Raw genomic sequence first — 25,067 nt, forward strand, 5'->3', positions numbered from 1 at the left:
CCACGGCAGACCCTGTCCTCAGGCAGGTGTGGCCCGGGTGCTTCATCAGCGCCGGGGAGACACCTTCTTGGGGCTCTCATTTGCTGAAGAGAGGGAGGAGGAGCCCCACGTGCTCCCCTGGGCTGCTGAGCTGGGGTCTCCAGTGGCCCACACGTGTGCAGGGCCCTCCCAGCTGATGAGAAAGCTCGCCCTGGTCGCAGTGGGAAGGTGCGCACCACGCGCCCCGCGTTTCCCTGCTTACCAGTTACCCGCGCCCTAATCTGTGTCCGCGGCGTAAATAGAAGCACAGACTGTACCTTTGAAAGTCGCCCGTGGCGACAGCTGTCGTGCCGTGTGCCCTGACGTGTGTCTCTCGCCCCCAGTGAAGATCGTGATCCGCGGCGACAGGAACACGGGCAAGAGTGCCCTGTGGCACCGGCTGCAGGGGAAGAGGTTTGTGGAGGAGTACATCCCCACCCAGGAGATCCAGGTCACCAGCATCCACTGGAACTACAAGAGTAAGGGCTGGCCCCGGGGTCCCTGGGCTCCTGGGGAGCGGTGCTGGGGCTCCCCTGCTGCTCTGGACTGGAGTTCACAGAGCCCCCCTCTCGTGGAGGCGCAAGCCCCAGGCATCGGCTGTGGCCTGAGAACAGACCGTGTCAGCCACCGCACGCTGTGCGTCGCGTCAGGAGGGGCGCGTGGGCGCGAGGAAGCTGCCTGCAGGAGGGCTCCTGCCCTGCAGCGGGCGCAGGCGCCTTGCTTGGAGAGGGCCTGGCCGCGAGGCTTCACAGCAGCAGGGGACCCTAAAAGCCTGACTCCGTGGAGTCCAAAGTTAATACTAGACGTTAATCTTACCATTTGCCTTTTTAGCCACTGACGATATCGTCAAAGTTGAAGTCTGGGACGTAGTGGACAAAGGTAGGTTGCACCTTTCTAAGAGTTCTTTCTCCTCTGCTTCATTCACTGTTGGGGAGAAGCACCCTCCGGCCCTCCCACCCACAACCTCCGGGCCACCTCCCAGCTCTCTTTAACTCCAGTCAGGATGTGAGCCAGAGGCATGCAGAGTAGCTGCTGCCGCAGAGATGGGCGCAGGAGGCTTGCGCGTCTGCCAGCTGGGATGGGAGCTGGACCTAGACGTGCTGAACCCCGGCAGGGCCTCCTGCGGGGAGCACTTGTCGAGGCTGAGCCCTAGCGCCAGGCCCAGCTCCAGCTCCTTCCCCTCAGCGCCCAGGCCTTTGGCACAGCACAGCCCCAGGCCGCAGGGCCAGCTCGGAGAGGGCCGCTGAGGCCCCTGGTGCTAGGGGCGGGGGAGGCTGTGAGCCACCTCTGCCTCTGCGCGGGCCGCTGCACTCCCATCTCCTACGCGCTCTGCTGCACTTCCCCGGCTGCCGGGGAAGCGGGTGAGTCTGGGTCGGGCCGTGCACCCGCTTCTCCTGAACTGGCGCATCAGTAGAGAAAGGGCACGTCAGGGCTCTGACCCCACCTCCTCCCCAGCAGGGAGCCACCAGTGGGGCCTCGACCCTGCAACAGGCCCCGTCTGCAGGGGCCAGGTGTGCAGAGTCAGGGGGCTACGGGGCCGGGGAGCGCTGTGGCCTGGGGGCAGGGGCTTGTCCCTGGCCATTCTGGGTGGCTGCACCCAGTCTTTCCTGAGCCTTCTCTCTCTTCTTAGATCGCGCCCTCCCCTGCCCCGGCTCTCGCTTCTCAGGGCTCAGCTTTGGGGTGGACGGGGCTTCCTGCCGGGGCAAGCACCCAGGTGCAGCAGGCCCCTTCGTGGGCCCCAGGGACCCTCTGCGCGGCAGGAGTGCCTTCCCGCCACTGCCCACAACGGTCGGCCGGGAGGCCGGTCCAGCTGCGGACACTCTGCCTCCCAACAGTGTGGCGCGCGTGCATCACAGGTGTCCCTGCAGCCTGGAGAGGTCACCCCTGGCGCCCTCGGTTTTATGGAGTGCTGGCTGGGTTTTCTCACAGGTAGAACAGAGTTAGGGGAGGGGGGCCAGAGGTGCGCACCCTTCTCGTCACCTCACCTCAGGGCCGAGGATGTACACAGCCCCCCCGCTCTTTTGGGGGAGGCACCAAGTCCAGCTCCTGGAGAGCCTCAGAGCTCGCTTGAGAGTGGGAGTGACTCCTGGGTGCCCACCCGTGCCGGCTGGTGAGAGGAGCAGGGGGCTGGGGCCTTGGAGGCCCCAGGGCTGGGCAGCAGCAGGGGAACCAACCCGGGAGGCGAGTGTGGAAGCACATGGGAGTGCGTTGTGAACGTGTGTGTGCGTGTCTGTATGTAAGGGCACAGGAGTGCGTGTGCTTGGCCCCAGCCCTGGCCACTGAGACCAGAAAATGCCGGCATCTCCTGGCCGTCACCGCCCTGTGCTGTCAGTTAAAGAGGACTGAGGAATCACGGGCAGGGGGCTGTCATGGGAGCCCGAGTGCTGGCTCATGGCAGAGCGTCCCTTCTCTGCTGGCCATGGCCCAGCCCCCGTGGCCTTTCCCTGGTGCAGCACGTCCCACCCCGTGGGGCGTGATGGCCGCCATGCGCCTTCCATCTTCCCTCCCTGCGAGAGTCTGATGATCATGTGGAGCAACGAGGTCTCAGAGTCCACAGCAGCTCAGGTGCCCCAACCACAGGCCCTCACCTTCCTGCTGGCCTTACCACATCCTCCCTGGAAGCTGTTTCTCAGGGAGACGCAGCCCCATCTCTCCTTGGCAGCGGCCCTTCCAAACTCTCTTGGAGCAGACCAAGACCGGCCCCAGCCATGCCCCACACCTCTGGCCCCGTAGGCGCAGGGACAGGGTCCAGGTGAAATGGCCGCAGCCTCCGTCAAGGCCTCCCCTCCCTGCAGCCTGGCAAACCCTCCACGGGCAGCACCCATGAGCCGGCGCCACCCAGGTGCAGCTTGCCGCGAGGGCCAGCTCTGTGCCTGCCGCTGGGCAGCCCCTGTCAAGACCTTGTCAGGGCCCGACCCTGTGCCCGGCTGGGGCAGGAGGGGGCTGGCGTGGATGGGGGAGGATGGGGCCGCGCCTCCCTTGGGCCGTCCTTGGCCCGGCCACACTACCCCGTGACTCATGTTTGTCTTTCCATAAGGGAAATGCAAAAAGCGCGGCGATGGCCTCAAAATGGAGAACGACCCTCAGGAGGTAAGTGGGCAGTTCCCCACGTGCCCAGGGCCAGCCTCACCCACCCGGCGGCATGTGGCCCTGGGCCATCCCTCCTGTCCAGGGGCCCGGGGTCCGTGCTCGGGGCCTGCCGCCTGCAGCTGAGGTTCTGGAGTGGTCAGGTCACCGAGGCCCCAGCCACATGCCAGTGACATCCGTCCCTGTTTTTTTTTTTTGTTTTTTGTTTTTTTTTTAAAGATTTATTTTTTTGTTTCTCTCTCCCACCCCCCAATTGTCTGCTCTCTGTGTCCATTCACTGTGTGTTCTTCTGTGACCGCTTCTATCCTTATCAGCGGCACCAGGAATCTGTGTTTCTTTTTGTAGCTTCATCTTGTATCAGCTTTCTGTGTGTGCGGCACCATTCCTGGGCAGGCTGCACTTTCTTTCGCACTGGGTGGCTCTCCTTACGGGGCTCACTCCTTGCGTGTGGGGCTGCCCACGTGGGGACACCCCTGCATGGCAGGGCACTCCTTGCGTGCATCAGCACTGCACATGGGCCAGCTCCACACGGGTCAAGGAGGCCCAAGGTTTGAACCGTGGATCTTCCATGTGGTAGGCGAATGCTCTAACCATTGGGCCAAGTCCACTTCCCCCATCCCTGCTTTGCTTGGCCTGCGGGTGTCAGGTGGGCTGAACCAAGGGGCTTTGCACCCACAGGGGCCACAGCCTAGGAGCATAGGGTCAAGCGCCAGCCACCAGGGTCCCTCCCCAGGGAATGTGGGTGTACTGGCTGGTGGCCCAGTTCCCAGCTGACCTGCCACCCCTCCTCAGGGAGCCTCTCTATCCCTACCCCCACTTGGTCCTCATGGCATTGGAGCGGGGGGGTAGGGGAGCAGCTGCTAGTGCCGCTTGCTAGAAGTGGGATTGCATGTCCGTCTGGCTGCCCCAAGCTGGGTGCTCTGGAAAGTTCTGCAGGCAGTGTGTCCTCAGTTCTGTGGGGCTGACCCCCCCCCAGTATGCGCCTGCACTTCTAGGCATCAGCGAGCCCAAGGCAGTGTCACCTGTAGCATGACAGCAAGTTCAGGGCTGCAAGAGCCTGAAGCGCCTCCCGTCGGGGCCTTCGGGGAGGCTCTTGGCCCCTCGGGGTCTGTTTGAGCTTGCCTGGCAGCCACGTCTGTCAGCATCGTTTTCTCCAAAGCAGAAACAGCTCCGTTAGCATTTGAGCTCCTTCGGGTCCTGGCCAGCCCCTCATGGGGGGACGCCTGGGGCCTGCCAGTTCCTGCCTTGGCACAGCCACTTAGCCCTGTCTTCCCTCCTCCTCCAGGCGGAGTCCGAGATGGCCCTGGACGCTGAGTTCCTGGACGTGTACAAGAACTGCAACGGGGTAGTCATGATGTTTGACATCACCAAGCAGTGGTGAGGGGCACAGGGGGCCGGGGGGGTGCAGGGCCGCTCACCTGCCGGGCACCGCCCCAGGTGACGCGGTAGGGGAAGGCTGGGCAAGGGCTGTGCGTGCTGGAGCCAGCTGTGCACCGAGCGCCTGTGGGAGGTGCGCAGATGGAACGCTGTGGCCTGGAGGTCTTGGGGCGGCTGTGCCTTGTGTTCGTGGGGCACAGGTGTCCCCACCCAGAGTGGGGGACCGGCGGGGCCGCTAGAGGAGCCTCTGGGCTGGGGCGCACGCCTGACTTAGCACCACGTGCTCCTGAAACACCACCCGAGGCGCTGGGTGGATGCGCGGCCCTCGTGGGGTCCCCACGCCGCCCTGGTCCCGTGAGTCCTCCCCACACAGCTGGTCGTGACGATGGGAGAGGCCGCTCCCAGGGACCCCAGGGACCCCTGGGCTTGTGTTGGCGTCTGGTCACGTGGGCATCTGCCTGGCACGGACCTGCGTTCCAGGCTCTGAAGGAAACCTCATGTCCAGCCAGAAGCAGCTGTGCCAGCAGCCCAGGCCTGGGAGGGCCCGAGCCGCGGGGCCAGGCGCCTGCCAAGGGCCACCCGGGCAGCGCCGCCAAGGACAGCGGTGGAGGCCCCACGGGAGCGGGTCCTGCTCAGCCCCAGCCAAACTTCAGAAACGTCCACGTGGCCCGACAGCCGCTTGGGGTTTAGGCCCTGCCTGTTTACTGCCGCTGGATTTTAGATGATTAATATTATTGCAAACATAATCCATGTTCATTATTAAAAGTTAGGAAGAAGCGGAGGGAAACAATACTCAGAGACTACTACTGCTAACATTTTGTGAATCGTCCAGGGTTTTTATGCGTCTTATACATGCACTTGTAAAAGTCCTTTTATTTTACAAAAGTGGGGTCTCATCTGCGTAGCAGGTCTGCATCCACCCCGTGACACACCTGTCTCGACAAGGCTACGGCTTCCCTCTCTTCAGGCACAAAACAGAAGGCTAGCATTTCCTACAGTGTGACCGCCAGTGGTCTGTTTGGCCTGGTGAGCCATATTCTACATCAGCCCTATACCAGATCTGGTCTAGACACTGAGTGGCCACTTGGCCAGTCCTATCACATAGATGTCCTGGGGCTCCTTCCAGGTGAGCTCCGAGGCACTCTCCTCCCAGCCGTTCCGCTTTACCCTGAGCAAGATCAGCAGCTCAGCCGGAGTAGAGAGGCCAGACGGCAAGTAGCGGCTTTGTGGTGGTCGATAGGGGCTGTGGTCGGAGGGCTTGTGAGTGGATGAGGCCCTGTGATGGCCGTAAAAGGGATCCCAGCCGGGGCGAGAAGAGCAGCAGACGGAACGGGCAGACGCGAGGCCAGCACAGAGGCCAAGCGTGTGCAGGTGGAAACGGCAGAGGAAGGATAACCTGGATTCGTCAGAATTAAAACAGTATGTGCATCAGTGGACTCTACCAAGAAGGTGAACAAAACAAAGTAGAACAGGAGGAAGTATTTGGAAACTGTAACTGATCATATATGTAAAGCACTATGGCTAAGCATTTGGAAACCGTATAACTGATAGTATACATAAAGAACTCCTACATCTTAACAACAAAAAGATAAACAACTTACTTTAAAAATGGATAAAGATTTTTTTAAAAATGAATAAAAAAATAAAGAATTTGAATAGACATTTCTCTAAAGGAAATATACAAATGGCCAAAACATACATGAATAGCTGCTTATCATCAGCCATTGGGGAAAGGCCCTTTAAAACCATAGAGATGGCACTTCACAGCCGCTAAAATGGCTCCTATCTATGAAACAAAGTGAAAGGTGTCGGTGGCAACGTGGAGAAGGGGGACCCTGGGGCTCTGCCGGGGCTCTGCCGGGCTCCGCGGAGCTGGGTGACCCTGCAGCCAGCTGTCCCCTCCTGGGTGTCGACCCCGAGGACCTGAGAGCAGGGCTGGAGCAGGCGCCTGTGCAGCAGGGGAAGGACGGGCACGGCGCCTTGGGGCGCACGCCCTGGTGACCGCAAGGGAAGGCAGGGGCAGAGGCCCTGACCTGGGGGGCCGGCGAGGCAGCTGGCGTTGCGGTTCCCAGGCGCGCCCTTCCTTGTACGCGCTGCACCGCCACTCCTGCTCGTGGTGAGTGCCGCCTCACAAGGGGGGTGCCTGTCTGTGTGGAGTGGCCCGTGCAACGAGAGCCCCAACTGCCATCCTGCTGTGCATCCCCAGGGAGTGTGTGGGCGTGTCCTGGGCCGCGTCTGAGGCGGGGTCTCCCGGGGCTTGTGTCTCCACAGGACCTTCAATTACATCCTCCGAGAGCTCCCCAAGGTGCCGACCCACGTCCCTGTGTGCGTGCTGGGCAACTACCGGGACATGGGGGAGCACCGGGTCATCCTGCCGGAGGATGTGCGCGACTGCATCGAGCGCCTGGACAGGTGGGTGCTGGCCTGCGCCGGCAGCCCAGGGCAGAAACTGCTCCTGCTTCTCGCAAGCTGCTGGCGGGGGCAGTCCCCGCCCACAGGGTTGTCAACGGCTGACGTGGGCCCAGAGGAGGCGCGGAGCTGGGCTCGGCCCCGCCATGCCCCCCCGTCCGTGCCCCAGGGCCCGCGGCTGCTGGCACAGGCTGCTCCGCAGAAGCCGCCCTGGAGGGGACGAAGCCGAGGAGGTGGGCTGGTGAGGCAGGTCCTGGCTGAGGGCAGGAGGCGGCAGTGGTGAGGCGTGGGGGACTCTGGTTTAGAGGGGATGTGGACAGAGGTGGAGGGGTGCCTGGGGCAGGCCGGGAGGCGAGCCATGGGCTCTCAGCCAAGGCTCGGGGCTGCAGGTCCTGGATCTTCATGGCCTGTGCACCGTCTCGTAGGGTCTCTGCGGTGAGGCCACGGTCCCCAGGAGAGTCCAGCAGCCACACGTGATCTTCCTCAGGTCCCCGCAGAGCCTGGGTGGGAGGCCGAGGGGTCTGCCAGCCCCAGGCTGCGGCAGGCGGGGTGCTCGCACAGCACGATGGCTTCCTGCTGCCCACCTCCCATCTCATGTCTTTGTCTTTTTTTTAAAACAGGCCTCCAGGTTCCTCCTATTTTCGCTATGCTGAGTCTTCCATGAAGAACAGCTTTGGCTTAAAGTACCTCCATAAATTCTTCAATATTCCATTTCTGCAGCTGCAGGTGAGCCCCCGCCAGGCGCTCTGGGCATGGCATGCGGTCCTCCAGGGCTCCCTGTGGTGTGAGGATGGCCCGGCCTGGGGCCCACTGGACCTTGCTGGTTTTGAGGACTGGTCAGGCGCCTCGTAGACTGACCCCGTCTCGGCTTGTCTGATGTGTTGCCCCTGGTTACATGGGGGTCGTGGTTCTTGGGAGGAGCACGGCTCGCAGCAGCAATGGGCCCTGCGGCGGCACGGCTGAGGTGCGCTGCCTGCAGCCCCAGCGGTGCCGGCCGCCTCCCCGGGGAGGCCCCTCAGAAGGGCCTGCTCGGTGCGGCCGTCCTGCTCCTAGGACACATCTGCCTCTCAGGGCCCAGCGCGCCTGCGTCCGTCTTCTCTGGCTCTAAACCAGGCCCCGTGCCGTCCTTCCTGCCCTGCATGGTCGGCGTTTCTGAATTGCCAAGACGGCGTGCGGGAGGCGCCATGCTGAGCAGGGTCTGGGGGAGCCGCGGTGCCGGGGAGGCGGGGTTGGCTCCCTGCGTCCTGACGAGAACACCGCCGATAACCTAACCGGGCCCTTTGTGCACGGCCGGCCGCTTCTCTCCTGCTGGGCCTGGGTGTCGGCGCTTGCCCTGCTGTGCCTGGTGCGCTCAGGTGTGTCCTGCCGGAGGCCGTCACAATCCGGGACATGTCTCTTCGTGCCTTTCATTGTGTCGGTGATGATTTGGGGACATTTCTTCTCAGGTTCTTTCTCTGTCCCTTTCTCTCCTTCTTCCTTCTGTGCCTGTTGGTATTGAACAAGTCCCACAGGTCCTCAGGCTGCTCTCTCTCCATTAATTTTTCCTTTCCCCCCTCATCCTGGATAGCTTCGCTTGTCTTTTCTTCAAGTTCCCTGATCCTTTCTTCTCCCTGTTCAGATCTGCTTTTGAGTCCATCTAATGAGTTTTCCATTTCAGCTAACTATATTCTGCAGCTCCGAGTTTTCAGTTTGGCTCATTTTTATAATTCCCATCTCTTTATTTGTTCAGTTTCCTAATTTTTGTATTTCAGTTCGTTGACATATTTAGAACACTTGATTTTAAATCTTTGGCTAATAGTTTCAGTATATGAGCTTCCTCAGGGATGGTGCCTGATAAATTCTTTCCTGCAAATGGGCCATAGATTCTTCTTCTTCATGTGTTTTTACATTTTTTGTTGAGAACAGGACATTTTAAGTATTGTGTTGTTCCTCTGGAAATCTAGTTCTCCCACTCCTTGGGGATTGCCAGCGGGTGGTTGTCGTGGAGGGCTGGTGCCATCACACTGACTTTTCTCAACTATTTTTGCTTCTGAACAGTTTATTAGTCAGCCAAAGGGGTGTTGATGCAAAATACCAGACCTCTGTTGGCTTTTATAAAGGGTCTTTCTTGTAGGACCCTAAAGAGGCCAGCGGCAGGTACTGTAAGAAGCACTTCCTCACCAGACGTCTGGTGCACGTGTGAGGCGAGATGGCTGCTGTGAGGGTCCAGCCTTCCTCTTCTCCCTTGAGGCTCTGGCCCAGCTGCCGTCCTCTTCAAAGTCAGCTGCCGACTGTCGGTGAATGCTCATCTCTCTTCCCGGGACCGCAGGATCAAGTTCTCTTCTCTTGCATGTCTGGAGCTCTCGCTGTACCTCTGTGTATCTTCTGTGCAAGTGTCTGTTTACACAGCCCACCAGGGAGGCGGGACTCAACCCTGTACGTCCTAATGAGTGGTTGAGTCCAAGCCAATCTAAGGGTATGCCCAGGGGAATAGACGGCTTTACAAACATAGTCAGTGTCTGTTTTTGGAATTCATAAATAACATCAAACTGCTACACAGGGAATGGAAATGTCAAGGAGAAAAATGTTAAAAAGCGCTGTCTCTTTGCTCCCCTCTGCTGCCTTTACCTGAGGCGGCCTGGAAGGTGGCTGAGCAGCAGCAGGGGTCAGCAGTCAGCCCGTGCACCCGAGGCCCGGTGCAGCCCTGCTGCTGCCTGCCCTGCCCTGGGCTGGGGCTGGGGCGGCTGCTGCGAGTGCAGGTCAGCGTGCTGGCGCCTGCGAGTGCAGGTCGGCGTGCTGGCGCCTGCTCACCAGCACGTCTCCCTGCTCCTCGCTGGGTGCCGCCAGTGTTCCATGCAGCAACTCCATTGCCCGTGGGGCCAGCAGCACTTTTGGTGGACAGCCCCTTGCTGTCTCTTAATTTCAGGAGGTACTGGTGATTGAACCCAGGACCTTGCATGTGGGAGCAGGCACTTGGCCACTGAGCTACCCCCGCTGCCCCCATTGGTCACTTAAGTGTTCTTTCCCCAGTTGGTTTGTTTGCATGGGATCTAGGCAGTGCCCATACATTGCATTTGGTTGATATTTCTCCAGGTTTCTTTTGCTTAAATCACAGTTCCTAAATGACAGGACCCTGCTCTGCATCTTGTTCCCGCGGTTCTTTCCCTTCAGACTCGGGGCTTCCTGTGCAGCCGCCTGCACTGTGGGCCCCACCTGCGCGGCCCCTTTCTGGGCTTGGCAGCCTGCCAAGGCAGCTGTCCCCTGGCCCCATTCCCCATGAGCCACATGTCCCCTAGAACCTGCCATGTGGGGTGTGCCCTGCTGTGGGGAGCAGGGGCTGCTGTGCAGCGGGCAGGACTGGGGGTACGGCCCAGTTTGCTTGTTAGGCCAGGAAAGCACAGGGTTTGCTCAGGCATCAGCTGGTGATGGTGTGGCGACTAAGGGCCAGTCCCCGCAGCGGTCAAGCGGGGCGGGGGTGTGTGCTCAGGGCACACCTCCTGGGCTGCTGCAGGGGACAAGCGCAGGCGCTGTTTGTCGGCCACCCCAGCCTGCACAAAGGGAGCTGTTCTGGTTGACAGCATGTGCAGGCATCGAGGCCGGGCACAGCAGGGGCTGTGGCCACTGGGGCCAAGGTGCGTAGCACTCGGCTGGCACCTGAGCAGGCTGAGCGTCCGTTCTCGAGATGGCACTCGGGCTCCTGACGCCCCCAGGAGCACAGAGCTTTGCACTGGGTGTGCTCAGCTCGTGCTGCTGTGTCCGCTCGGCCGTCCACTACCAGGGTTTGGGTTGCGCTGCCCACCAGGGCATGACCCTGTAGACTGGAGTGTGCGCTGGCTGCTGCTGGTCCTTGGACCGGGCGGGAGTGGGCCGCTGCCCCGTCCAGCGGCATCCTGCTGGCCCACACACTGCACCGTCTCCCAGCTCCCGCCCCCCTCTGCACTCTGCTGCCCGCCGTAAGCACCGTCAGAGCAGCTGCGCTCCGGGGGGGGGGGAGGTGCAGAGCCCCCTGAGTGGCCTCTCCGCCTCCTCAGAGGGAGACGCTGCTGCGGCAGCTGGAGACCAACCAGCTGGACATCGACGCCACCCTGGAGGAGCTATCAGTGCAGCAGGAAACCGAGGACCAGAACTACGAGATGTGCGTAGCCCAGAGGGCAGGGCTGGGGTGGGGCCGGGTGGGCAGGCGCAGCCCCCGCTGGGTCCCCCAAAGAGAGGGCCATGGGTTCCGGATGCTGCAGAAATGGGCCGGCAGGTGGCGGGGCAGGAGGGGCCTGAGTGCCATGCCCGCACTCTGGCCCTATCCCAGCACTGACCGGCTGCTTCTAGGTGTCCCTGGAGCACTGGGGATGTGCTGTGAGTGCCTCATCCTGGGAAGTAGTAGCAGTTGGGGCAGGCACCCCACGGTGCCCACACAACCCTGCAGCACCCCAGGGGGAAAATGGGGGCTCTTGCCAAAGGCTTTGGGCTGGAGACGTTGAATCCCACCCCCACCCGCCCTGCCTCCTCCCGTCCCCTAAGAAGACATGGAGCGCAGGCCCTGCCCAGGTGCCTCAACTCGGTGCCCACGGCCTGGCCTCGGCAGGCCTGGGAAGTCAGGCGGAACCCACCCCAGGGGCATCTTCCAGGGTCATCCCGAGGCTCCATCGGGCCTCATTCCGTGGCAACGGGGAGCTGGCAGGCTCTGGCCCCACTGGCCCCAGCACAGGCTCTTTCTGCCTGCGTGGCTGACGGCACCTCAGTACAGGTGGCCCCGCCTCTGCGGGAGCTTCTGGGGCGCATAGCACTGCCTGAGGGCAGCAGCTTCTGGGCCCGTTGCCCTCTTGGTATCTCCTGCTGAGATCCCTCCAGAGCGCTGAGCTGCAGGGAGGCTCCCCCGGGGTCCTGGCGCTCACACCCGCCCTGCTCCCCAGCTTCCTCGAGGCGATGGAGGCCCGCAGCCGCGGCCACGCGGGCCCGCCAGTGGCCAATGGGCAGAGCCCGCCCTCGGGCTCCCAGTCGCCAGTCGTGCCCCCCAGCAGCGCGTCCACCGGGAGCTCCAGCCCCAGCACGCCCCAGCCGCCCCCACAGCAGCTGCTCGCCGGCCCCTCCGCCTGCCCCTCCCCGCTGTCCTCCGCACCCCCGGCCGAGGCCCCGCTGCCCGCCCCCCCCGCCCCGCGGCGCGGCATCATCGCACGCCTCTTCGGGACCTCGCCTGCTGCCGAGGCAGCCCCTTCACCTCCAGGTAGGCCCTGAGCCCCTCCGTGCAGGAGACCCCTTGAGCAGCCCCTGGTGAGCCAGCGGGTGTCTCTCACTGCAGCCCGCCATCTCCAGGCCACCCGCTCCTTTCGGCCGTGCCTCTTCTCGGTCCATGACATTCCCATGAGTGGGACAGCCCTGACACCCCTCAGGGTGCACGCCGGCCCCGGGGATGGGCCATCCCAGGCACGCCCTGGGACCAGGGCCCAGCTGAGGAGGGCCTGGCACCTGTGCTGTCCACAGAGCCCACCACGGGCGCGGCCAGCGCCCAGAGCGCCGAGGACTTTGTTCCTGAAGACAGCGTGGACCGTGGCTTCCTGGAGGACGCGGCCGCCCCAGAGGCCACGCCAGGGGCCGGTGCCAAGGCCTCACGGCAGGACAGCGACAGGTGGGGCGGGCTCGTCAGCCCTGCGGTGCCGGGCACTGCGGGGCAGCGCCCTCTGCAGCACTGCCAGGCCCTGGGCACAGGCGGCTGGGGCCCGACAGCTGTCCCCTGTGCTCTCCCTTGAGGGCACGCCCTCCCGCCCTCCCCACCCAGTGCCCACGCAGTGCCCACCCAGCACTTCTGCTCCTCTGAGCAGCAACCCCCCAAACAGTGCCAGGCAGCCGTGGGTAACAGCACTCCCCTCCACCCCTTGGCACCCACGGGGTCCCTGGGCAGCTTCACCCCTTTGGCCGCAGAGGCCCCAGAGGATGCTCCTTAGAACCCTGCCAGCACCTCCCCCGCTGACACCAAGCCCCACCCCCACGGCCCACCGAGTCCGAGACCCGCGTCTCGCCCTGCCTCGCAGCCCCTTGCCCTCGGGGACAGCAGCCGCACTGGCCTGGTGATCCTGCTCCTCTGCAGAGGCCTGTGCAGGGCCACGCTCAGGGCCCTGGTGCCGAGGGGCCGCCTGCGTGGGCGTGTGGGTGCTGGAGGGAGCCGGGGCAGCAGGGCCGGCGTGGCCCTGGGCCAGCGCTTGACCTCGGCCTCATTCCTGCCCACAGCGATGGGGAGGCGCTGGGGGGCAACCCCATGGTGGCAGGTCTCCAGGACGACCTGGACCCCACAGAGGAGCCCTGCGGCAGGCGCCTGCCTCCAGCAAGCCCCGTGCCCAGTAGAAACATCTCGCTCTCCAGCGAGGAAGACGCAGGGGAGGGGGCCCCGCACCCCAAAGCCACAGGCCTGGCCTCCCAGCCGGGCTCCGAGCCGGAAACTAAACGGTATGTGGGGGAGACGCCCCGCGGGCCGCCAGGACCACCTGCCGTGGTGTTTGAGGGAGTCTCACTGTCTCCCCTCCTTGACGGCCTGCAGAAGGACCCCCAAGTCCCAGGCCCAAGCGGCCCCCACAAAAGCCTCGGAGCCCCAGCCGCCCGTCAAGGCACCCAGAGCCGCTCCACACCCCAAGGGCCCATCTCTCCTGCGTGGCGAGGGTACGGAGGAGCGGGCATCGACGGACAGTGACCCCGAGGGGCCCATCGCCGCCCAGATGCTGTCCTTCGTCATGGACGACCCCGACTTCGAGAGCGAAGAGTCAGACGCTCCTCGGAAGGCGGTAAGATGCCCCTGTGCTCCCGTGAGGCCTCTGGGACCAGCGGCTGGAACAGAAGCAGGCGGGCGAGCCTGGGGCGGGGGGAGCCCCAGGCAGACGGCTGGAAGGACGAGGCCGTGGGCCTGGGGCCACGTGGATCCACTAGGCTCCTCCTCCCCTTACCCCCTTCATCCCCCAACATGCCAGGAGCTGCCAAGAGCCCGGGGAGGCTGTGGCCATCCCCCAGGCTGGTGGAAGCAGCGCTGGCCCCCCGGGTGGGCTGCAGCACCCCGCAGGAGGCCCCATTGCCCCTTTCCTGAGGTGGGGGCAGCTGGGCAGGACAAGGGGACTCCAGGGCCTTCAGGGCCACTAGGAGAGGCCAGGTGGTCCCCAGCCTGTAGAAGCACCCCTTGTCTTGGCTTCAGCACCGGTCTCTGAGCAGACCCCGGGCAGTGGGCAGGGGGCTGTGACTGTGGCCCCCAGGCCACCCCTGGGTGAGGCGACAGCACTTGGGCCCTGGGAGGGCCTGGGGGGATGGAGAGCGGGGAGCGGGCCATGAGTGTGACTGCCGCCCCCACTCACCCCCAGGAAGAGTTTCCGGTGCGGGAGGACCCCTCAGACACAAGCGAGGAGGACGCCGTCCCTGCACCGCTGCCTCCACCCGCAAAGGCCCCTGTGCACTCCTTCAGACCAAAAGACGACGCTGATCTCTTCGGACTGGGCCCGGAAGACCCAGGGCCCAGGGACAGCAGCGACGACGGTAGCGCGCCTCACGGGAGCCAGCCTTGGCGGGCGGAGCGGGCAGCACCTGGGCCGTGCACGGCCGGGGCCTGCCCCCGGGGGCCAGCCCGGCGTGGGGCGCTTCTCCAGGGGCTTCCTGGCCTGGCCTCCAGACCTGGGGCTCCGGCCACCCTGTGCAGCTTCCCCAGTGGCCAATTTAGCTCAGAGCGTTGGCACTGCTGGCCACCCTATTGGGTGGCTGTGCCAGGCCCGGGCCCCACCCTTGCTCTGGCCCTCGTGCTGACCCCAAGCCACCGTGTGGCCTTGGAGCGTCTGAGTTGCAGGGGTGCTGGAGCAGGGGTTTCTGACGGGCATCTGCGGGAAGTGCTGGGAATGCCTCCCTGCGGTGGAAGGGGTGGTAGTCGGCAGCCCCTGCCCGGGAGCGTCTGGTGTGATTCAGCAGCACGGGGAGGGGCAGGAAGCAGGCCCAGCCTGCCTGCTTTCTTGCCCCGAACCCCTTCCCTTCCCCCGGCAAGCTCCTCAGAGTGGCCGCACGCAGGCTGCCCAGGCAGGGACGCTGGGAGCAGGCTGCTAACGTGCATCTTATCTGCAGATAAGGAAGGCAAGCCTCCCTCTAAAGAGAAGAAGAAAAAGAAAAAGAAGAAGGAGGGCAAAGAGGTACAGCCTCTCCATCCCCGAGGGCAGGGCTGTCTTGGTTATCGCAGCCCCCCGTGACGGCACTGCCCCCTCCCTCATCCCAGGAGGAAGACAAGGCGGCCAAGAAGAAGGGCAAGCACAAGAAGGGCAAGGACGAGAAGCGGAAGAGGAAGAAGCCGCCTCGGAGCAAGGAGGAGGAGGCGGTGGACGAGCTGGAGGCCTTCCTGGGGGGTGCGGCCCCGGGCAGCCTGCACCGTGGGGGCGGCGACTACGAGGCACTCTAGGCCGCGCTGGCTCCCGTGCGGGCGCAGGGGGCTTGAGCCTGCCTCTCCTGGTGGGCCAGGGGCCGAGCTGGGGCCAGGACGGAGGCCCCACCTGCCCTGCATCCGGGCACTGGGACCACCTGTGCCGCAGGCTCCTCGCTGGACAGTCCTGGGCCCACGCAGCAGGGAAGGGATGGGGACCTGCGCGGGGCCAGTGGCCTTGGCAGTGGTGTGCCTCCTGCTAACACTCACTGGCCCCGCCCAGCCTGCCGTGACCGGCCCTCAGCGTTTCTCAGGGATGTGGCTGAGGCCGCGGCGGGCCCCGTGGGCAGGGGCAGGCGCTGGCCTCTCCGATGCCCTTGGCCAGCAGGGGCCCTCACAACCCCTGCCCAGCAGCCACAGCATGTGGTTCCCGCTTCCTGCCTGCACGGCCAGGGCCCCCGCACACCCCTTGACATGGACCCCAAGGCCAAGTGTGTCCTGCCCTCAGGACCAGGGCTGACCCTCCAGGGTGGCCCGGCCCCCATGGGGCAAGGCCGACAGGGGACAGCAGCTGGTGGAAGAGGGGCACTTCCCACCTGGCTGCCTGTGGCTGCACTGCACCTGGCACAGGTGCGCCTCCGCGGCAGGCTCTGCAGACGGTTGTTCCCTTTGGTTTTCCTTTGGATGCTCCAGTCAGACCATAAAGCTCTCCTGTTTTACCCCCGAGTCCGTGTTTTCTTTTCCCTGTGGACCGGCTTGGCATACGCCCGACCCTCAGGCCACTGCTCTTCTGCCCCAGTAGCTGTGGATGGGCAGACAGCCCCGACACCCTGCCTGTGGGCCGGCGGGGGACAGGAGGCCACCTCCAGCCTCAGTGGAGAGCCTCGTGGCTTAGCCCACCTCCCAGGGCCAAGCAGGGATGTGCTCAGCGCTGAGCACGGGGCAGGGGCAGCACAAGTGTGCTGGCATGGCCACCGGGAGGGCTGCTCCCCCAGGAGGACAGGGCGCAGCCCCGAGGGCAGCTGTGTGCCAGGCTCTGCAGGGCCTCCAGCCTCTCCCCTTGAAGCCCCTGCCCCCTCCTGCTGCCAGCAGCTCCCAGCCCCCTCCCACCACCTCCACTGTTACCATGGGAACAGTTCATGCTAGAACCGCCCCTCCTTGCAGGGAAGGCTGAGCTGTGGAGGCGGCCCCACCCCCAAACCAGACAACTTGCAGCTCCAGCTCCTGGGCCCCCAGAGCCACCTACACCAGAGGCCACAGGACCACTGGTGGTTACGGAGCCCACTGCTCCAGGGCGCCCACTGACCCCACCCTGTCCTGTGCCGTGGGTGTGGGGACAGGTCCATGCAGAATGAGCTGCCTAAGACCACACGCCCAGCACCGGGGCTGGGATAGGGCTGGGGCCTGCGAAGCGAGAACATTAGACTGCAGGTACAGAGGGCCAGGGGAGGGCTGGGGGCGGGCTGGCAGGACCATGTCCCCAGCCGACCTGCCCAGGGCACGGACAGCAGCAGAGGGCGCCTGGCCACCCCGGGCCCACGGGGGTTGGGGGTCGCGAGCACCACCGAGATACTGGCACCTCGGCCCTGCCGTGCACAGGACCCGGGGCAGGCCCATCTGCTCCTGCTACGGGGCCAGCACCCGGAGCACCGGCCAGGGCTTGGGGCTCCTCCAGGGCCCGGCTCCGGGCCCCCCTCCGGGCACCAGCTGCCCTCCCTGGCAGGCGTCCGGGGGTGGGGCCTGGCAGGCCAGCCAGGTGAGGCTCGCCACCTGAGCCCAGCCGCCCCCGCCACCGCGCGGCCCCTTTAAGCGCAGTCCCCTCGGCCGCCGGCGGGGGCAGCACTGAGCCGGGGCCGGCGAGCCGCCGCTGCCTGGAAGCTTCTGCCGGAGCGGGGACGCGGCGGAGCCGGGGCGCGGAGGATGCGCAGCCCACCGGGGCGGGCCGGGGAGCGGCGCCCAGGTAGGGGCGGGAGCCCAGCGCCAGCGGTCGCGGCCGGGGCGCCTGCGGGCCAGGAGCACGGACAGCACCGCCCCGGTGACCCCGGCGGGGTCCTCGCCAGGCTGCTCGGGGCGGGGCCTGGGGGCTGGGCTGCTCGGAGGGGGCAGCTGGGCTACCCCGCGGGCTCGGGGCGGCCCCGGACCCCGGAGGGGGCGGCTGCCCATCCCGTGTGGGGGCTGTCACCCAGGCCAGCTCCGCCAGCGGCCGGCCAGGGCCGGGCTGTCACTTCCCCGGGCGGGGCCTCGCGCCTGCCGCCGGGCCCCAACTCCGGCAGGCGGCTGGGATGGGGAAGGGGGCGACCATGACCCAGAAAGCCGGCTCCGCTGACGGGAAGCCGCCTCCTCAGCTGCCGCACGGGGGATGGAGCTCAGGCCGGGAAGCACTCTGTCCCGCTGCGGTCCTGCCAGGGGAGGGGGCTGGCAGACCCCGGTTTCCCCACCTCACCTGGCAGGCTGGGGCAGCACACACCAGCCCCTCCCCCAGGCTGGGTGCTGGGCCGCCGGGTCCCTGCAGGAGGTGGAGGCACCCGCAGGCTTCCTGCGCATCCTTGCCCTCCCCTCCCCCCACCCCTGCCGTCCCCAGCTCTGGGGGGCACAAGGGAGCCCACAGCCCAGGGGCAGCACGGGGCCACAGAACCGCAGGTTTCCACGGAGACTTCGGGCGCTGCTGGGGAGGGCCCTCCCCCGCGAGGCAATGTGGGTACCAGGCCTTGCACCCTGTCTCCCCCACCGGTGGCCCAGGTGGCCGAGCTGGGTGCTCGGGGGAGCGGGGCTGTCACCCACGCGGTCACTGGGCCTGGGTTCCTGGCTGCCAGGCTGGGGCGCACAGAGGGCACCCGACGCAAGCTGCACGGAGAGTGTTCCCTTGTCAGTCCCCGCCATTCCCGCGGCTCTGCACCACCCCGAGATAGCTGGGGTCACAGGAGGTCTCCGCAGCAGGCCCCAGCTCTGCTCTGTAGGCATTTTTCTGGCCCGGAGGAGGAGGGGCTGGGGGCCTGCTTTGGGGCAGCCCATTCAGAACTCAGGACAGGCCTGAGCTCAGCGGCAATGCCCTTTCAGCCCGGGGGGCGGAGTTCCACGCACAGCAGGTCAGCACGTGGGGCAGGGGACAGCAGCGCCTCTGAGCCAGGACGGTTCGGGCGGCCAGCCCGGGCTGTGAACTGGCAGAAAGGCTGCTCCCTCCTGGAGTTGGTAAAGAAGGCCCAGAAATCAGCCCCTGCTCATTCCAACGGTGGGCACCGGCGTGGGGAGGGAGGGGCTCCTGGGAGCACGCCCCCAACCGCCCACCCCGCTGTCTAGGCCTGGCACAGGGAAAGGTAGTCTCCTGGGGCCTGTCCGAGGTCCCTAGTGGGGGGCTGAGGGCACCCAGAAGCTTTGGCTTGGGGTCATGAGCACGAGAACCAAGCCATGCAGGGGACCTGAGAGGAGGTGGGGGCACAGGCACCAGGTTAGCTGGACCGCTGGGTTCCTTCTGCAGGTGCTTCTGCCGCCGGCATGGAGCAGGCGCCCGCGGCCTCAGCCACGGCCCGCAGCCAGGGCCACTGCGCCCGCGGCGCCCCAGGTAAGCCGGGCCAGCGCCGGGGTGGCGGGGCCTGGCCAAACAGCTGCCCTGACCTGCCTCCTCTGCCTAGGGCGAGGCCCCCACCAGGCCGAGTGAGCTGCAGCCGCCAGCCTGGGGACCTCGTTTAAGATGACCCGCACGGATCCGCCCGACCTGCTGGTGTCAACCGTGTACCAGGACATCAAGGTGGCGGCCCCGGGCCCCGCGGCGCGGCGCCCGCCATGTGAGCGCGCCATGGCCCGGCCTGCCGCGCCCGCGCCGTTCAACAAGCGCCACTGCCGCAGCTTCGACTTCCTAGAGGCGCTGGACGGGCCGCCCATGGAGGCGCGCGTGGAGCCCGCCCGCGCGGAGCCCCCAGCCCCGGAGCCCGCGGCGCCGCGCTTCCGGCCCCGGGACGGTGAGGCCCGGCGCCGCGCCCGCTCCAAGAGCGCGCCCCGCGCACCCCCGGGCCTGGCGCCCGTCGCCCCCGCCTCGCCCCCGGTGCTGCCGCGCCGAGGCCGGGAAGGCCAGCGGGCGCCGCGGGCTGAAGGGTCGCCGCGCCGGGAGCCTGCGTACCCCGCGCTGCGCGCGCTGGCCAACGAGCTGCACCCCATCAAGCTGCAGCCGCAGCGAGGCGGACCAGGCCGCATGGCGCCCCTGTGCGCCGCCGCCGGCCGCTGCCCACCGCCGGCGCCGCCCCCGGGGCCCGCCCCCCACGTCCGCTGCCGCCTGGACATCAAGCCCGACGACGCGGTGCTGCAGCACGCCGCCCGGGGCTCGCGGCCCTTCGGACCTGCCGAGGCCACGTCCTGGGCCCGCGCCGCGCCGCAGCTGCACGCCCTCACAGTGCCCGGGCCTCGCCACGTGGCGCTGTCGCGCACACCCACCCCTAGCGACTCGTACTGCGCGGACCCCCGGGCGCTGTACTGCGATGGGGCCCTGCCGGGGCCCCGGGACCCTGCGGAGCGCCGCGGCCTGCCCTTCACCGCGCCGCCCGGCCCTACCCAGTTCTTCTACACCGAGGAGCCGGACAGCTACCCCGGGGTCTTTCCTGCCAGCCCCGGGCCTCCCTTCGACGGCTACTGCCCCAGACCCTACCCGTCGGAGGAGCCGCCGGGGCCCAGCCCTCCGCGCGGAGGCGGCTACTACGCAGGAGACGCCCGCACCTTCCCGGTGCTGGAGCCGCCCTCCCGCTCCTACTATGGCGAGGCCGCCCGAGCCTACGGCGCGCCCTACGGCCCGCGCTACGCCCCCGAGGAGCCCCGGGCCCACCCCGCCGACCGCCCCTTCTACGGGGAGGACGTCGGGTGGTACCGCGAGCGCGACGCCCTGGCTCGGACTTACCCTCACCCGCGCGGCAGCCCGGCCTGGGGCGACTGGGGCCCGCGGCCGTACCGCACCCTGCAGGTGGCCGCGCCCCCCAACCCCGGGCCGTTGCTCGCCTCGTGGCACGGCGGCACGGGCACCAGCCCCCCGCGGCTGGTCACCGACAGTCGCCACTACTCGCGCTCCTGGGACAACATTCTGGCGCCCGGGCCGCGCCGGGAGGACCCCCTGGGCCACGGCCGCAGCTACGAGAACCTGCTGGCGCGGGAGGCGCGGGAGCCGAGAGGCGCGTCCCCCGAGGGCCGGCGCGCGCCCGTCGTCGTGAACCTGTCCACCTCGCCCCGACGCTACGCGGCGCTGTCGCTGTCCGAGACGTCGCTGTCCGAGAAGGGCCGGGGGGCCGAGGGCCCGGGCCGCGCCTGGTACGTCACGCCCGAAATCACCATCACCGACAACGACCTGCGGGCCGGGGAGCGCCAGGCCGCCCGGGGCTGGGAGGCGCCCGGGCTCCGCCCCCGGCCGCCGCCGCCCGCGCCCACGGACGGCCCCGCGCCGGGCCGCCAGCGCAGCCTCGAGCAGCTGGACGAGCTCATCACCGACCTGGTCATCGACTCGCGGCCTCCGGCCGGTCCGGCCCCCGAGCCCACGGCCGACAGCCTGGGCCGCCAACTGCGGCGCCTGCTGGACTCGCGCGCCGCGGGCCCCGGCGCCCCCGCGCTCGCGCCCGCGCGCTCGCCGCCCGCCTCGGCCGGCAGCGCCGAGGAGCCCGCGGGCCCGGGGGAGCCGGCCGAGGCGTCGCCCGAGCCCAGCGCCGACGAGGACGACCTGATGACGTGCTCCAACGCGCGCTGCCGGCGCACGGAGACCCTGTTCAACGCCTGCCTCTACTTCAAGTCGTGCCACAGCTGCTACACCTACTACTGCTCGCGCCTGTGCCGCCGCGAGGACTGGGACGCGCACAAGGCGCGCTGCGTGTACGGCCGCGTGGGCAGCGTGTGCCGCCACGTGCTGCAGTTCTGCCGGGACAGCGGCCCGGTGCACCGCGCCTTCTCGCGCATCGCGCGCGTGGGCTTCCTGTCGCGCGGCCGCGGTGTGCTCTTCCTGGGCTTCCCGAGCCCTGGCTCTGCCGACAACTTCCTGCGCTTCGGCCTCGAGGGGCTGCTGCTGTCGCCCACCTACCTGTCGCTGCGCGAGCTGGCCACGCACGCGGCGCCCCTGGGCAGCTACGCGCGCGAGCTGGCGGCCGCCGGGCGCCTCTACGAGCCGGCCGAGTGCTTCCTGCTCAGCGTGTCGGTGGCCGTGGGCCCCGGCGCCGCGCCCCCCGGCGCCCCGGCCCGGCCCGCGCCCGCGCCGCGCAGCCCCGGCCCCACCGTGCGCAAGTTCGCCAAGGTGGCGCTGGCGGCCGGCAGCCCCGCGCGTCCGCCGCCGTCGCGGGGCCGCGAGCCCGACATGGAGACGCTGATCCTGACGCCGCCGCCCGGCACGGCCGGCCTGGACCAGGAGGGCGAGGCGGGCCGGCGCGCGCGCGAGGTGGCCTTCATCCACATCCAGCGCGAGCTGCGCCTGCGCGGCGTCTTCCTGCGCCGCGAGTTCCCGCGCGTCTACGAACAGCTCTGCGAGTTCGTGGAGGCGAACCGGCGCTTCACGCCCACCACCATCTACCCCACGGACCGGCGCACCGGCCGCCCCTTCATGTGCATGATCATGGCCGCGTCCGAGCCGCGCGCGCTCGACTGGGTGGCCAGCGCCAACCTGCTCGACGACCTCATGTGACGCGCCGGGTCCCCGCGCCGCGCTCCGCAGGCGCCGCTTGCTGGCTCCGCCGCCCCTGCCTCCCTCTGCCCACCACCTGCCCCACCCCGGGCGCGCCCAAGCCGCCGCCCGTGCTGCGCGGAGGCCGGTCCTCAGCCGCTTGGTGCTCCCCGCTGGGAGGCGGGGTGAGCCTGAGGACCGGCCGGGCAGGTCCTGAGGATCGCCCGAGCAGGGAGCCCACCCCCGTGCCTCCGCAGCTGGCCCGCCCTGGGCCCCGCCACCCAGGAGCCCCGCGTCGACCAAAGCCTCCGGTCGATCCCTACCCAGGCCCCCTCCGCCCCGCCGCCGCGGCACCACGCGGGGCCCTTTGGGGAAGACGCGCCCCTTCTTCGGCCTGGGGGCGTCTCCCTCGGGAGAACGCCCGAGGTGGCCTCGGGTGTCTGCGTCTGCGGCGGCGGGGCCTGTCGACCGGCCCCAGCCCTGCGAGTGGTGAGGAGCAGACCCCAAACCTGAGCCCACGTCCACCTCGGCAGCCCCGCCCCCGCCGGCCTCCCCTCCAGCCTTCCTCGGACCCCCACCCGGAGGGCCGCGGCTGGAGCGGGGGCCTGCCTGGCTGGGGGACTCGGAGTGCGTGCCCTCTACCGACAGGGCCGCCCCTCGGCACGGGAAGGGCAGGAGGGGCCGCATCAGAACGGTCATTGGGCGAGGAGCGAGGCGGGAAGTGGCGATGGAGTGACGGCTCAAATAGGACCCATCAGGAGGTGCCCCTCCGGTGGGTGAGGGCAGCTGCGGGGCGCTCTCCTTGGCCAGGGTGGGGGTCCACCGCAGGACCGGGTCCTGTGCTGGGAGCCCGAGGCGAGCCCGGGGGCCCGGTCGCCGCCCTTGGGAGCTCGCGGTCGGTGGGGCTCGGACCTCTCCCCCGAGGTGTGCCCGCCATCCGGGCCGCGGCCCACGGGGAGCCTGAGTGACCCGGAGTGGGTGGGGCGCCAGGGCGGGGGCAGGTGCATCGAGTGACGCCAACGGCGAGGCCCCCCCCCCGTGGCCCCCGGCCCCCACCGTGCCTTCTCCGCGCGTCTCCTGATCCCTGCGCGCCGCCGGCCCCGCGCGTCCCCACCGCCAGCTCCCTTGCCCCGGCCACGGCGCCCCGCCGGCCCCCGCCCGCCTCCGCAGCCCCCCGAGTCCTGGCCGCCGTGCGCCTGGCCCGGGACCTCCCGCATTCGGCCCCCACGCTCGAGGGCCAGGTAGGAGCGAGCCTGGTCCGGAATTGCGCCAGAGGGCGAGCGCTTTCCACGCGGTACACTAGAACGTGGACGTGGCCGTGGTCGCCTCCTCGGGCCGGGCCGGGGGTGCGGGCAGAGGGGGCGGGGCGGGGCTGCCGCGGGAGGAGCGGGTCCTGCGCGCGGCTCCGCGCCCGGGGCCGCCGCCTGGCCCTCCCGCAGGTGCGTGCCTTCCGCTCCCGCGTGCGCGCCGCGCCCTCGACCCAGCAAGGAAGAAACATGCTGTGTCAGCTGAATTCAATCCCCACCTCCTGCGCGCTCCGCGTTCCCCTTTAAGGGCGGCCGGCGCGGGCCCAAGGCTGTAAGGAGCCGGGCTGCCATTGGCCCGGCCGCGCTGGGGCCGGCAGTGCCATTGGCTGAGGCGACGGACCCCGGCAGCATCCCCGCGCGGGATTGGCCAGGCCTCTACCGGAGCCCGCCCGGCGCACGGGGGCGCAGCTCGCCGGGGAAGGGGCCGCGAGGGCTGCGGTGCGCGCTGAGGGAACATGGCGGGGACGGGCTTGGCTCAGATTCCCGATGTGGACATCGACCCGGACGGAGTCTTCAAGTATGTGCTGATTCGAGTCCACTTGGAGCCGCCCTCCGGCGCCGGGGTCGGGGAGAGCAAGGAGATCGTGCGCGGCTACAAGTGGGCCGAGTACCACGGTGAGGGCGGGGCCGCGAGGGGCGGGGCGGGGCCGGCGCGAGGGGCGGGGCCGCGAGGGGCGGGGCGGGGCCGGGCGCGAGGGGCGGGGCCCGGGGCGGGGCCGCGAGGGGCGGGGCGGGGCCGGGCGCGAGGGGGCGGGGCCCTGGCGGGAGCCCGGGCCGCGGAGGGTCTGCTCCTGGGCTGGAGCAGCCGGGGGTCCTGTGCGGGGACGGGGAGGGATACCATGGCCTGAGCGCTTTGTCCTAGTTCCAGGCCCCCAACCCGGGTGCGTGCCCCCTCCTCCCCGCGCCCCTGCCCCGGCCGGGAGGGGCCTCCCCTTAGCTGGGGAAGGGTCTGCTTGGAGCCGGGGCTCGGACTCCTGGCCCCCGGTCACCCGGCGCCGCCGTCCCCGCCCCAGCCGACATCTACGACAAGGTCGCAGGCGAGCTGCAGAAGAGGGGCTTCGGGTGCGAGTGCCTGGGCGGCGGGCGCATCTCCCACCAGAGCCGGGACAGGAAGGTGCACGTGTACGGCTACTCCATGGTGAGCCGCTGCAGCCTCGGCCTCCACCCGCGCTGCCCCGGCGGGTCTCCGGGGTTCCCTGCTGCAGAAACCCCGCTCAGGGGCCCTGCTGCCACGGGGGGGGGGGGGGGGGGGGGGGAGGGGGGTGCAGCACACGTGGCCCTTCAGCTCGGCGGGCCTCTTCCTGCGCCGAGGGGCCTGGCTGGGTCTCGGGGCTGCTCCACGCGGCGGGAACGCCTCTCCCGCCACAAACACGCAGGCGCCCCCAGGTCTCTCGGGACCCCAGGGTGACCTTGGCTAAAAGGTGGCAGGCTCCGCCCTCAAGACGTGCCCACCTCTGAGAGCTCCAGCTGGGTGGCTGGGGACAGCGGTGTCAGGCTCCACAACGGGGGCCCCCCTCCCGCCCAGCTGCTTGGGGCCCCAGAGCAGGTGGGGCCTGGAAGGGCCCCGGCGGTGCAGGTCACTGTCCTCTCCACCCAGGGTTACGGCCGCGCCCAGCATTCCATCTCCACCGCGAAGATCCAAGCCAAGTACCCCGACTATGAGGTTACCTGGGCTGACGACGGCTACTGAGCCACCCACACCAGAGCCAGGACCCTGCCCCCGAGGACCCCAAGGCCGCCCTCTCCTGCTGCAGCCCCTCGCCCTCTGCTGGCACAGCCAGGCCTGGGAGGCGCCAGCCAGCCTGGGCCAAAGGAATTAAAGTGTTGCCACCCTGCCCGTCCCTGGACTCTGAATCGTGCCATCCCTGACTCTGTGTCAACATCTGCGCAGGGCCCCAGCCCTCGGCCC

At 67.9% G+C, this 25,067-nt stretch overlaps 3 protein-coding genes across 3 annotated transcripts in view; all 3 read left to right on the forward strand.

Moving 5' to 3' along the window:
• The window catches only part of RABL6 (RAB, member RAS oncogene family like 6), a 32,418-nt gene extending 16,464 nt beyond the window's left edge, over positions 1-15,954 (forward strand). Inside the window, exons 2-15 of the mRNA XM_004465212.4 lie at positions 363-497; positions 850-897; positions 3,056-3,108; positions 4,391-4,482; positions 6,754-6,894; positions 7,512-7,617; positions 10,902-11,005; positions 11,778-12,088; positions 12,346-12,490; positions 13,090-13,305; positions 13,397-13,637; positions 14,202-14,373; positions 14,947-15,011; positions 15,095-15,954. Of these exons, the coding sequence (XP_004465269.2) occupies positions 363-497; positions 850-897; positions 3,056-3,108; positions 4,391-4,482; positions 6,754-6,894; positions 7,512-7,617; positions 10,902-11,005; positions 11,778-12,088; positions 12,346-12,490; positions 13,090-13,305; positions 13,397-13,637; positions 14,202-14,373; positions 14,947-15,011; positions 15,095-15,274 (2,009 nt within the window). The 3' untranslated portion in view covers positions 15,275-15,954. The remainder of the gene's footprint in view (positions 1-362; positions 498-849; positions 898-3,055; positions 3,109-4,390; positions 4,483-6,753; positions 6,895-7,511; positions 7,618-10,901; positions 11,006-11,777; positions 12,089-12,345; positions 12,491-13,089; positions 13,306-13,396; positions 13,638-14,201; positions 14,374-14,946; positions 15,012-15,094) is intronic.
• Positions 15,955-17,840: 1,886 nt separating this feature from the next.
• On the forward strand, positions 17,841-21,957 carry AJM1 (apical junction component 1 homolog). Its single transcript, XM_058302750.2, has 2 exons — positions 17,841-18,794; positions 18,865-21,957. The coding sequence occupies exon 2, from the start codon at positions 18,924-18,926 to the stop codon at positions 21,870-21,872; it is 2,949 nt and encodes a 982-aa protein (XP_058158733.1). The 5' UTR covers positions 17,841-18,794; positions 18,865-18,923; the 3' UTR covers positions 21,873-21,957.
• Positions 21,958-23,520: 1,563 nt separating this feature from the next.
• Positions 23,521-24,999, forward strand: PHPT1 (phosphohistidine phosphatase 1). The gene is made up of 3 exons (XM_071217121.1): positions 23,521-23,773; positions 24,172-24,296; positions 24,756-24,999. Exons 1-3 carry the CDS (start codon positions 23,614-23,616, stop codon positions 24,846-24,848), a joined length of 378 nt encoding a protein of 125 aa, XP_071073222.1. The 5' UTR covers positions 23,521-23,613; the 3' UTR covers positions 24,849-24,999.
• Positions 25,000-25,067: the final 68 nt, after the last annotated feature.

This window comes from Dasypus novemcinctus, chromosome 8, assembly GCF_030445035.2.
Source record: "Dasypus novemcinctus isolate mDasNov1 chromosome 8, mDasNov1.1.hap2, whole genome shotgun sequence".
In the NCBI taxonomy this organism is placed as follows: Eukaryota; Metazoa; Chordata; class Mammalia; order Cingulata; family Dasypodidae; genus Dasypus; species Dasypus novemcinctus.

Coding starts and splice junctions, on each gene's coding strand:
- AJM1 (XM_058302750.2), top strand. CDS start 18,924: ATGACCCGCACGGATCCGCCCGACCTGCTGGTGTCAACCGTGTACCAG.
- PHPT1 (XM_071217121.1), top strand. CDS start 23,614: ATGGCGGGGACGGGCTTGGCTCAGATTCCCGATGTGGACATCGACCCG. Junction 23,774..24,171: donor CAAGTGGGCCGAGTACCACG/GTGAGGGCGGGG, acceptor TCCCCGCCCCAG/CCGACATCTACGACAAGGTC. Junction 24,297..24,755: donor ACGTGTACGGCTACTCCATG/GTGAGCCGCTGC, acceptor CTCTCCACCCAG/GGTTACGGCCGCGCCCAGCA.